The sequence below is a fragment of the Dreissena polymorpha genome, chromosome 14 (assembly GCF_020536995.1).
Source record: "Dreissena polymorpha isolate Duluth1 chromosome 14, UMN_Dpol_1.0, whole genome shotgun sequence".
NCBI lineage: Eukaryota > Metazoa > Mollusca > Bivalvia > Myida > Dreissenidae > Dreissena > Dreissena polymorpha.
In genome coordinates this window covers 32,767,827-32,781,119 of record NC_068368.1, presented here as the reverse complement: position 1 = coordinate 32,781,119, position 13,293 = coordinate 32,767,827, and the positions used below count along the sequence as shown (strand labels likewise).

General features: G+C 33.2%; 1 protein-coding gene across 2 annotated transcripts; it reads left to right on the top strand.

Annotated features, from left to right (window-relative positions):
* The first annotated feature begins 6,947 nt into the window (after positions 1–6,947).
* Positions 6,948–12,623, top strand: LOC127858793 (uncharacterized). 2 transcript variants are annotated; one of them, XM_052396079.1, is made up of 5 exons: positions 6,948–8,017; positions 8,286–8,406; positions 8,796–8,878; positions 11,604–11,699; positions 12,097–12,623. In XM_052396079.1, the coding sequence occupies exons 1-5, from the start codon at positions 7,849–7,851 to the stop codon at positions 12,102–12,104; spliced, it is 477 nt and encodes a 158-aa protein (XP_052252039.1). In that variant the 5' UTR covers positions 6,948–7,848; the 3' UTR covers positions 12,105–12,623. The 2 variants fall into 2 exon arrangements, with proteins under 2 accessions (XP_052252039.1, XP_052252038.1); XM_052396078.1 differs by having other exon boundaries at positions 8,766–8,878.
* Positions 12,624–13,293: the final 670 nt, after the last annotated feature.

Sequence of the window (13,293 nt, the reverse complement as noted above, 5' to 3'; positions counted from 1 at the left end):
GGCTCTGGCATTGTAACCTACCTTTGAATAAAATTGCCATAATCCGATCATTTACACAATAAAGCCCAAACTATATTTTGAATTATATATTTTTAAGCAATACTCGCGCTTTCACAATATTAAATAATAAAACCATTTATAAAATGTATGTAGATGTCAACGCTCTTAGAGTCAATTTGTTTACAGTTAGTATTAAAGGGACCTTTTCACAGATTTTGGCATATATTTAAGTTTGTCATTAATTGCGTGATATTGATACATGCAATCATTGGATCTAAAAAGCTCCATTAAAATAAAAAATAAAAAAATAAAATCAAGGACAAAAGTAAACCTCAACTGGACTCGAACCACTGACCCCCGGAGTAAAAGTCTATGTGTTAGACCACTCGGCCATCCGTGCGCATACGAGTGGTGTATTGTATACTTTACATAAGCAATCGTCGTAGTATCACAAAATATAACGACAACAACAGAACTCTCCAATTTGTTTTCCATCGTTTCGCGTTGCAACGCTTTATATGTTTCAGGTTTGTAAATCGTCAAATGATGCATATTATGGATATATTAGAGCATGGTAAATGTTCAGTATTACTATTTCCTCCCAAATATCAAAACTACAGCGCACATTTGTGAATCTGAAATAATTTTTTAAATGTTTTTTAATTTACCAAAGCGTGATAAGGCCCCTTTAATATGTGACAAAAAAAGTGTGAAAATTGTTAAGAAAAAAAAATATACACGATGCTATTTTGCATGAGATTAAACCCTTAAGTTAATGTGTTATATCCTATATTTTTCCATCAAGCATGAACAAATGAAAAAAAGTCTGATAAATAAGAGTGTATATAACGCAATTAATAATACTTGACACGTCCGAAACATACACATTCTACCATATTCAGAATTGAATGCATATTTGTGTAACGTCAACATCAACCCTGAAACTTGTTTGTGTGCATTATTGACAGATTGACACATTTAAATATATTCACATAATCAGTGAACAATAATATGAACCTTTGATGGTATAGTAAATATTGTATATCGTGTCTTGACGTTCGAAAGCATATTGTCTTCACAATTACTGTAATTCATATAGTATTTATAAATTAATACACGATACATTCTTAATAATTAATCGAAATTATTTCATGAAAAAGCAGCAGGAATATATTAGGAAATACAAATCGTCTGAATTCTTATACAAAAATTCTCCAATGAAAATATTGGAAATATAAGAATTCAACACTTCATAAACAAACAAAATCAGTAAGTATGTATTTTTGCCAAAAATCGACATATTTGTTTTTACTTTAGAAAATTATCAATTGCCTGTAAACTACACAAAAGTAGCCCACTTCAAATGTCGTTTTATCATGTGATGAGAGTTTATTATATTGTACATCATGGTCTGGTTATTATATATCTAGATTGTATATTCCGTTCATTATATATATCAGTCTATGCAATTGAAAGAAACACGCCAAAACATGTCAAGAGCTGTTAAAAAGTGTCATTAAAGCGTGGTTAAGAGTTATTTAACCTAAGACTTATATTAGGAAATATTTAACATGTGCCTCTGATTTCATACTATTTTGATTATTCCTTAATGAAACCTCATGTATTTAAGAGTTTTTATATGAGCACCAACAACACGATAAAAACGTTCATCATTTAATACGTATACAAATATGGATTAACGGTTTGTTTGGGAAATAATGTTAGCGTTGAAAAAACAACAACAACATTTCAGACATTTACTTCAGTTATGCTAGGGCTCGTATATGAAAAGTAAAACATTGTATTTAGTTGCGAGGGTTTCCAGACACCCGTTTCACTACATATTTTGGTATTCAATAGATGAAATTTGAAGAAAAACCGTCTCTTCTGAAACATTTTGTCGCAGCAATATACGTGTCATGCTTTATAGCACAAAGCGCTAACATGTTGACAGGGTATTGTGTAGTTTGAGCTTCGGTTGTGTTTGCCATGATTCCGAAAGGTATAAACGTATATACGAAACATGTGCACTTTTGTACGCAATTTGAATTCACAGTTAAAACTGGTCAGAAACGAACAATAATATGAACCTGTGATGCGGTCGTTAATTTTGTATATCGTGTCTTGACGTTTAAAAGCATAAAATCTTCACAATAACTGTAGTTTAATATAGTCTTTATAAATTATTACACGATACATTCTTAATAACTTCTCCTAATTATTTCATGAACAATCAGCAGGAATATATTATTTTATTATATGCAAATTCAAATCGTCTGAATGCTTATAAAAAAACTTGTCAATCAAAAAGTATTTTAAATAAAAAAAAATTAATACCTCAAAAACAAACAAAATCAGTTAGAATATAAATTTGTCAACATTCGACATATTTGGTTTTACTTCAGAAAGTTATCAATTGCTTATGCAATTAAAATTACACGAAGAATTATAATTGTTAAGTGACAATTTTGTCATGCAACAAATTTGATGTAAACCAACTTTCGAATTGCCTGATGCTTGCTTCACCCTACAAGACGTAGCTCAAGAAAAGTACAGAACCAAATCTTGTTAGTATCTTAAGGATGTGTTACAACTAGCGAAGAAAATGGACATGTGAGTCCGAATGGATTTTAAGGTTTCCAGCAATTTAAATGTATCGACAGTTTATTGATATAACGGTCTACATGTTTTGTATGTAGGCACAATTAAACGCAGAGCGAATGTAAAATTTTCTTAGTATATTAAATGTTAAGTAAATATACAACGCATTTATATGAAGTAACGACTTCTGTGCTGTTTGTAATTACTTACAATGTTAACATAAATATTAAATGAAATCTCTGTAGTGAACTAACAGAAAAAAACAGATACTCAATTATATTGCATTTACCCTAGTTACTATTCTATTCTAGTCTCTAATTCTCCTAGTTCAATTCTAAAAATGTCTATTTATCTCCTGTTTGACTTTCTATTTAAAAAGCTCGGTCATTAAGACGTATTTCCTGAATGAATTCTACAAATAAATTAGAATTAAAAAAAAAACATCGTCTAAAGGTTATATACTCAAAGAAGGATTGACTGCTCTAAGACGTTTGAGAAAACAGGTTAACGATTATTAAATACAAATTATACAATGTTACATAGGCTTATTTACATTTTTCTTCTCAAAATATAAATGATAATTGGACAACATACATTAAGTATTCCGTTTGCCAAGCGTGCATGTATCAAGTACTTATTATAAATTGAATACATTGTTTAAATGTATAAATTAAACATTTAAAAACATAAACACAGCTATAAGATATGCAATATACAATCAAAACACAGTATTGATGGGAGGGTAGAGATAACACGTTTAGAAACTATGACTGCATCAGTCATTTAGTTTTCAATAATTCGCTACTATTCGACAAAAGAAACCCTATGCTTAAACAATGTTCGAGCATATTAAATCGTTGAATGAAAAAGACGGCTTACTTTTCTTGAAAGAAACCTTGTTTGTAAATTAGATCTCGAAGCAATCAGACAACAGGAAAATTGATAAACAACTTAACTGGACATTCACAAAGTTATTATTTGTCTGCTCTTTAAACAAGTATTTTCTCCGATACATGTTGTTGATTTTACAATTTCAAAAGGCAAACGACTAACAAATGCACCCGAAAATTACAGTCGTGTTAACGACATGATTAAGCGATAGCTTTTAGACAAAAGTAACCCAGTTTGAATTGCGTGTTATCATGTGTCAAGTTGATGTGCGTGTGCAGTTTTGTTAATTATGTTATGGTTATAATATATTTTGCTTGTATGTCCCCTTCGTTATATCTACTAGTTGATGCAATTGAAAGACACATGTATATATATATATATATATATATATATATATATATATATATATATATATATATATATATATATATATATATATATATATATATATATATATATATATATATATATATATATATATATATATATATATAAATATATTCCAAATGTCGGACGCGTATTTAAATATGCTATCAAAATTCGAATATAACTTATGTTCGCATTGTATATGCCAGTCGGCGTGGTCTATTCACTGTATTTCCCCAAGGAATATTTTCGAATTCAATAAGCATGCAATTTAAAACTCAAGCTCTTTAAGCGGATACTTTTAACTGAAGAACAACACCGTAGGAATTTACAAATGGTTAGCATGGGAAGAATTCAAGTATTTTACCTATCTGACAGAACAGTTCAATAAACATGTACACGACGATTTTGTTTTAACGAATGTGTTACCAAAACATTTTTGTGTAAAATCATGTAAAACTTCACTGACTTCAAATTGTATTTCCATTATTAAAATAGTCAAATGCTTGTTTAAACACTGTATAATAAGATAATACCTACATCCAAGGTTACTTGCCTGTATGCATTCTATAAACTTATGTGTGTGATTTTAAATAACAATAACAGAGGTTCTCTCTTTTGCGTTCAGAGATTTAACACCGAGGTATCACTTTATCAGCGAAACCAATGGATTGTTATTAAATAGTCAGTTATAAACAAAACAAGCTTAAACCGAGTCGATTGGTACCTGGTCTAGCACAAGTGCCGGATCAATACCGGCGCAGTTCGCACTAGGAGCATGATACCATCGTTGACACCAAACATTAATATACTTTCAATTTACTGAACTAATAGCAGGCGCACCTTGATATTTGTGGTGATAAGGAAATACACGGGGACTCACTACCCTTTCAAAACATGAATGGTATTGTTCACTTACAAAGATTGGGGCTTAAGAGACTTAGTTAAAATGTGGAATATACACACACGTGCTAAGAAAGTGTGTATTGTATTGCACTGTATTTTTCCGCAATTGGTTGAATGCATCTAAATAATGAAGAGGTACGCTTTTAAGGACGGCTTTCCTCCTGATAGCAGTAGAATTTACATTTACACAATATTTAATTCAAGCTACTATAACTTTGATTTCCTTCGTTGAATGATGTATACTAACGCCCCAAAACTTTGAAGATTTTTTATGTTTGGCCGTTGTATTGCTTCTGTTGTTAACACGGTAATTTTATCAAGCACCACAAAAGGAAATATACACTTAATTATCTTCCTGTTTTTGCGGAACTTTAACACGAAGTAACTGCGTATGAATACCGATTTGTTTATGGTTAAATACTATAGAACAAATCTTGTTACGACCAGATACTTTGAGTTATGCTTCCGTTGATAACATTTTAAAATATTTAACTAAAACAACCTAACAATATTATAAAGTCGGGAATGAAATAATACCGTATTTCCTATTTTTAATGGAGGGAATTATGCTTTGTCACAATGCCGGCAATTATTTCAATAACTGGAAATACATACTCATCAAGCAACCATTATTTGAATTAAAGACAGGTGAATACTTAATAACGTAAACGTTATTTCATTTTTAGCAAATTTGTGTATATGAAAAGATGCAAGAATACATGTTATATACACAGTAAATTGCTGTTAAAATCAGCATTCAATAATACTGCGGTATGATTTATGTAAGTGTAAAGATTTAGTTTTCGCTAACTTAACATGTTTGGAGTAGTGCATTTCGAATACATGGTAGAACACATCTGATCTTGTTTACCACGTTATAATAGAACACTTGTTGTAGCGCCTTTATGGAGTAGCTGGTGTATACGACTTGTAGCTGAATAATTGCACTAGTGCAAGTGTAATGGTCAACAACCAAAACCTAAGCTGCATAAAACAATAGCTCCATTATTTCAATAACACAATAATTATAATTATTGTTGTGCGTGCGTTTCCATAAATTTTGAACGCAATTAGTAAACTCTGTGTCAGTAAATTAAAGAGTGATGTCCTTTACCATATCGGTGAATGATATTTACTAATCGTATCAAATGACAATACGTACGGCAAGCCAGGTTAAAGTGCAATAACATGCATTAACAATGCACTAAGATTTTAAATTAATATCTCTGCCAATATAACATTTTTTATATAGATTTTAGTTCTCGATCGTTATGACCATTTGATGAGACCGTATCTATACTCTTTGTATAGCTTGGTGTTTGAAACGTATTATATTCACAATTGTTGATCTCTGAGGAATTTTAAAAACGCTATACACGCATATAGACGCATACACTTCATAGAGTTGACATTAAATTGAAAACAAATAAAAATGAATTTTATGTCGAATATTTAACAATTTATTAACGCAGCTGTTAAAAAAACAATTACAGACGAGTACAATCATTTTGATAATTAATTATCCATGTATTTCCCATATTAAAATACTACAGCATTTCCATAAAATCTTCGGTTACATTAACTTCGATGCAAGTTATAAATTGTCATTATTATAAAAATTGAAATAGGTATTTTTTTTTCAGCATAGAACATTCAATACATAGAATATGAAGAACACATTGTTTATTTACGTTTGGATAACAATCTTCATACAAGGTAATGCTTTATGTTAGTTGATATACGACATGCATATAGACTGGTTTTTGCGTGCATTAAAAAAAATGCATTAGTATATAATAGTTACAAAAAATACAATTTAAGGTTAACTGACTATCTTGCGTTCCTTCTTTATTTGAATATTTTCAGATTCATATCAAACGACGTGTAGCGAAGGATGTGTAAATGCATGTTATACAAACGGTTGGTGCTCTCCGTGCAAAGACGGGTTCCGCTGGAAGTTTTGCAACAACAGCTGTTCAGACGGATGTTACAACACACGATGCGACCAAGATATTGCCAAATGTACCTTCGGATGTAAACTCGGGTATTATGGTGACTACTGCTGTCTACCAGGCCTAATTGGATGGTCATGCGAGCTACAATGTCCTAATAACTGCCTGGAATGCTCACTTGATATGACATGTCAAAGATGCAAAGACGAATTTTACGGGCGAAAATGTGAGAATGCATGCTCACCGAATTGCAAAACATGCACACGGTTGGATAATTGTCTAATTTGCAAAGAACGTTTTTATGGAACACAATGTGAATACCCATGCCCACAACATTGTACAACATGCAATTCATCTAATTCGTGTGGATCTTGTGAAACTGGGTTTAGTGGACGAACATGTCAAATCCGTTGTCCTGACAACTGTAAAACTTGTAATACCACAAAAACTTGCTCAACATGTAGTGAGGGGTTTTCGAGGCCAAATATTGCATGCACGTGTGTAAATAGTATATGCGAATCTTCTGTATGCAACACTTGCACAAATGCGTCTTACTATTCAGATGGCAAATCGTGTTGCCCCTGTAGCAATACCTGTAAATATTCATCATGCTCATCGCTTACACATTGTACACACGGCTGCAAAAAAGGGTACTTTGGTGCGGGTTGCCAGTTTAGATGTACCGACAACGATCCGAAGTGTGGAGAATGCGATAGATTAAATAGCACTGACTTTAAATGCGTACATTGCATCGATGGATATTATCCTAATTTACACGGGTTTTGTACGACATGTTCTGACAATTGTATAGACACTAAATGTATCAATGCCACTGGGGAATGCGAATATGGATGTCTTGACGGATTTTGGAATTATCCACAATTAGACGGACCTTGTAGTCCGTGTTCAAAATCGTGCATTTTGGGTAAATGTAATACTTCTACAGGGCATTGCATACATGGATGTCAAAACGGGTTTTGGAATTTAACATGCGAGTCAAAGTGCACACACAATTGCTCAATTTGTGAGAGGATAAGCGGAAGGTGCTTGGTTTGCTCGTCTGCAGGCCTCTTCGGAAACGAATGCTCCCTGACATGTAGTGATAAGTGCGTAAATACATCATGCCATATTAATGGTACATGTACGCATGGATGCATCTCTGACTTTTTTTGGACCATTTTGTGAAAAGGCATGCCCTACAAATTGTGCTCGAAAAGATTTTGACACCCGATGCTCCAACGAAACAGGAAACTGTCTGTATGGCTGCAGTGGTGAATTTACAGGAGTCGATTGCATGGAAGGTAAAGAATGCGACATTGTTTCTTTGTTTACCGTAATTGTATTTGTTGTTTAATTAAGCGCTTTTGTATTAATGTTATCTCATGGGTTTAAGGACAACATACTTGTTATGTCGAACCAAACATCATGTATCGCAAGACCTTAATATGCTTTGATGCTTGTGTGGTCTCAACTGTATAATTATAGTAGAACCCTAACTTAAAAACCTTAACAAATGTTACATTAAACAAATATTGTTTAAATACGGCATTTAAATCATTGTGATTTTAGATCTGAAGCAAGAAAGTAGTGAAGATGTCGTTCCAACAGCTGCAATTGGAGGAGGCGTGGCTGCTGCTGTAATAGTCGTTGTTGTGACAGCCGTGGCTGTATTTATTTATCTTCGAAGAAGGTTTGTATTCCTAAATCATTATTCGTTACACAAGTACTATATCTACTGCTACGACACAAAGACACAAAGATGTTTTTAATGAGTTGCACGTTAGTAGGTTCCGACGCGATTATGTGTGGTTGTTTATTTGAGAAAAACTTCGTGTTATTGTGTCGTATGAGCACATGTGTGCGACTGATATTGTCCTATTGTTTTCACTGGACCCGTATGACCGATGCATGTTACTTTAGTTTGTTACGTTACTACTAGGCAGGCGGAATAACAATCAGCATGCCTATCCTTTTTCTTTATATGTATGGCCATTTATTTTGTAAAAAATGCTACACGTGTGTCATTTCTTTCGCATTTTCATGTACAAGACCAATACACATATTGCGTGAAAATTTTAGAAGTCCATTGTACGATACTGTTCAACGAGCAAACAATGCCAATCTCCCTGAAGAAATAACGTATGCTGCCCTCCAGGCAAAGGGTATGTAGCCGTTTATAGCTATAGCTGATTCCTACTTTAAACTGCAAATAACTACCGTCATCAGTTCACATTTTTGTAAAGAAATAATATAGACGATTAATAAGTAATTTAAAAGTGTTATGTCATAATTATGATTTACGTCTTGTTCGCATACACGGCTTAAGGTCAATGTAAATGTGTAATATAGTATCGCATATATGACTAATTTGAGTTGTCCAATTGGCCGGTTGAAGACTTCAAGTATCCAAAGCGTTAGCATACCATTGACCATCGAACCTTAATTCCTGTCAAAGCGGATGATAATTGAAAACACACTTGGTTTGATGTACACATAGCTTTTCCATATGTAAATTTACAATTGATTTAATAACGTGTTTTCTTGAGCAATAATGTAAAATATTAACAACTTAAATGTCTTTGTAAGTGGCTAGATGTGATAACGCTAGCACGTCTTACTTATAAAGACTTTGACAACTATCTTCCATTAGCGTACATCATGGTTGTCATACAAAGCTACAATTCTGAAAAATGAAGATACACGGCCGTAAATCATGGTCGCCAACTCTTTTTCGCAATGCATTTATAAATTAGCCAATGCTTGTTCCGAGGTGGCGCTGTGGACCGGAAAATTTGTAATTTCACGGGTAATTCTACAGGTCGAGTTAGTTTTATATGTTTGTTCAACATATTTCGCATTATTTTAAAAATCGGACAATGTAGTGCTATTCAGCTAGGAGTTTTCATCCACAGATTTACAGAAACCTATAATAACAACTCATTTGGAAACGTGATAAGTTGCTTATATAAGCTTGGTACGGGGAATTTTATCAGAGAAAATCGATGTCTTTTGCCTGTGTGACGAGCGAATTTCGACCCAATGAAATAGTTAACGACATCAAACCATGGCCTTGAATATTTACAAGTTGTTGCATGGAAAACAACAGTGGCTTCTTGTCGATAAAATATATAATTTTACATTATTACAAACGAGACGGAGCCATTGTCAAGGAGGTGGTGCTAATGAAAGGAGTTTGCGTAAATGCACATTTTCCGATTTGTTTAATTATTGGTGCTGATTAAACGCTGTGTGTGTTGGGGGGGGGGGGGGGGCATTCTAGGTTGAGTGTTCAATCGGTTGTTTTTATTTCGATCATAATGAAATATAATCTAAGTCTAGATGATTATGAAGAAACATGTGTCAATGAATATACTATTAAACTGAACAGTAACCTGAGTATAATAAAAAAGGTTTTCGATTAAGACCAAGATGTCCTTATGTTTTTGAGTTGTTAATGTAAACAAACGACATAATATTAGCCTAATTAAGATTCGTTGACATTTGTATTTTTGGTAAATTTAAATTTTGGATCAGGGGAAAAAAATAATCGTTTCAAGTAAAAGTAACATCTTTTAATTATTTCGTGAATTATCTTACTGTATAATTACATTTGTTGTAGAAGAAATAGTTTGAGAATGTTGACAATTTAGTTAGTGTATTCATTCAGAATTACATTTTGGGGGTTTATATTTGACAAAATGTTGTATTCATGCTGCTGACTTTTTAATTGAGTTGGTTACTTTCATTATTACATATTTGCATCGTGTCGATTTTATAGAATGTATATATGTTTTTTGTTTATAGATTTGGGTTGACGTATTTACGCTGAAAAATATAAAAAGGAAATAGAACAGTATCTATCAAATTTTAGTCATGCGATGATTCATATATCGTGTAATAGCATCACCTCCTGTTATAAGCGCCATCTCCATGGCATTGGCTGTATCTGTTTTTTGGAAAAATATTAAAGTATATATTACATCTGCAAAAGGCCAATGCCTTAGTGCATGCAGCAACTAGTACATGTCGAAAGCGATCGTTTGGTTTCGTTTTTGAATAAATCTTGTGGAAATTTCCTCGTCATACAGGCGAAATACGTTTATTTATTTCGAAAACTCCACCATGCAACACCATAAAGGTCCTCACTTGCATGCTTCTGTTCATTTGTGGAAGCGTTAATATTCGCTTAATCGCACTAAATTGCCCTTTTTTAAATAATGCGCAATATGTTGAAAAAAGCATATAAAACATACCTGTTTAATTATCCGCGCAATTTCAAAACATCCGGTTCTAAGCGCCAACTCGGAAGTAGCATTGGCTTGTGTATTAATGCATCGTTAAAAGAGGTGGCGCCGTTGATATACGGCCGTGAGATAATATTTCATAAAATTGCCCTTTATTTTCGAAAAAAATACAATTAATTGTAAAGCTTGATTGTTATATATAAGAAGATGTCCTGGACAGCTTGGATGTATCGTCTTAGTTAACACGTGTTTTGTTTTATTTGTTTACTATCGGTATGTATTTTGTCCGAAACTCCAGAAAACGGTTCGCAATTTATGATAGGGCATGTTATGAACATTTCAGTCACTACCTGCAGAACACAAACAAACAAGCTCGCACAAATCAATTTAAACAAGTTATTTTGTACGTTTTGTTAAGAATAAATTGATGTAGTTCATAAATTATTCAGATAAAAAACATTTTTAATAATAATCATTTGTGTGCAATATAGGCAGGATTTAGTGCAGAACGTAAAACGGTAAATTCACAATTCATAGAGATAACTTTCGTAGCAGTGACAGCATTGATATATATATATCATGCAATGCTGGAACACGAAGTTCTTTCTTCCATAATAACCATTTTTGACCTTATCCGATTCAGTCTGTTCAACTGAAATGTCTGCGCGCAGTCCCGTGTGTGGAGAAACGAATGCTGAATACCAGAACACAGACAATGAGCAACACACGTATGAGATAGGTACGTGGCATGTGCAATCAATTCCGCTATACTTAAACAATGAAAAGTTATGACAAAAGCTTTTTTACAGTATTACAAACGGTTTATATTGTAGTTGATAAAAGTAATACATAAAACAATGCTTCGTGTGAAGATGTGTTCTTTATGTTGGTGTCGTCCTAGTCATATTAATCTAATGTTAGTGGATGCAGAAGATTAGGAAAGCGCCAGAAATAATGATTTTTAACGGTGATAACATATATTAGATTTTTCTCATAAGTGTGTGTTATTGAATTAAAAATCTACAGCATCTTCTATAAGCATGATATTAACACCTGCAAACGAATTGATATGTAGAAAACTTATTAAATTACGACTAAATACTCATTTTGTGTATAGCATATTCTCTTCTCTTCAGCGAGCTGAACAACGACTGAAGGACTTAAATGTTATTGTGTCATATTGAACATCTCCACTTATAGAAAGGTCCATTGTATCGGACAGGCCTTTAAGTATAAAACGCGTTTAAAGAAGACATCCCGAACATAACTATGGATAGCGTATTTCCATTATTCAGAAAGATATTCACTTGTTCTTTGTGTATATTTTCTATATTTTTACAACTTACAAAAGAAGCATTTATTTGTGTATACACATTTGATTAGTTCACTGTTAAATATCTACAATTTAATGTAATAATATCTTTTTTCTTTAGAATACTTCTCATAGTTTATATTGCTTATTGTTATGTAATTTATGTATCAATTTTGCTAAGCCAACTTATAAATCACCTTTCATTAACAGCTCTCTGTTGAATATCGATCGTGTTTCCACGAAATATTAAGACGTTGTTTTAATTTATTCATTAATATAGCGATACCAATATATTGTCTACCGTAACATAAAATTGTATCCATTTTACCGGTTTCCGGTGTAAAAGAATCAAATTTGTAATCGCTATCTTGAAAAAATGTAATCTTTTGCCTACTAACTAAGTTTACCTCGCCTGAATCATAAGGCAGACTTGGCTAATGGGTAAAGGTGATCTAACGTCTATTGTCTCTCCTACCAAAGATTTAAACAATCTTAATAAAACACAAACAAAACGGGTCGGTGTTAAAAAACGTTAAGTTGTCTCCCATGATAACACGAAACGCAAATTAGTCCAGATTAACTACGGACACTGAATCTGAGCACGAATCGGAGAGCACTGAAGGGTCAAGTGTGGACTGTTTTTTCTCCATTTTCACCATTGAATCACATATAGCTGTCTCAGTTCACAAAATGTCGAACAGTAATACTCATGGCGACACCATTGACTCAACATTCGTTGATAGAAACTGTGTGAATAATCAACAGTCCCAACAAGCTATGCCATGCCATAACACCTCTCAGCCATCTGTACATCTAATAGTTGCATCGGATCATCATTACGTTATGTCCCCTGAGTGGCAGATTCCACGACCTCCCCACCCAGTATGCAGTCAACACCCATCCAGATGCTGCCACAGTCCTTCATTACCGACTTTGAGCTTCAACGAATTGTCCACACACTGAGAATCTCCCTCCGTGATGAAATCCGTGGGCTGGTCAAGGCATGTTTGGCTGAGCATGT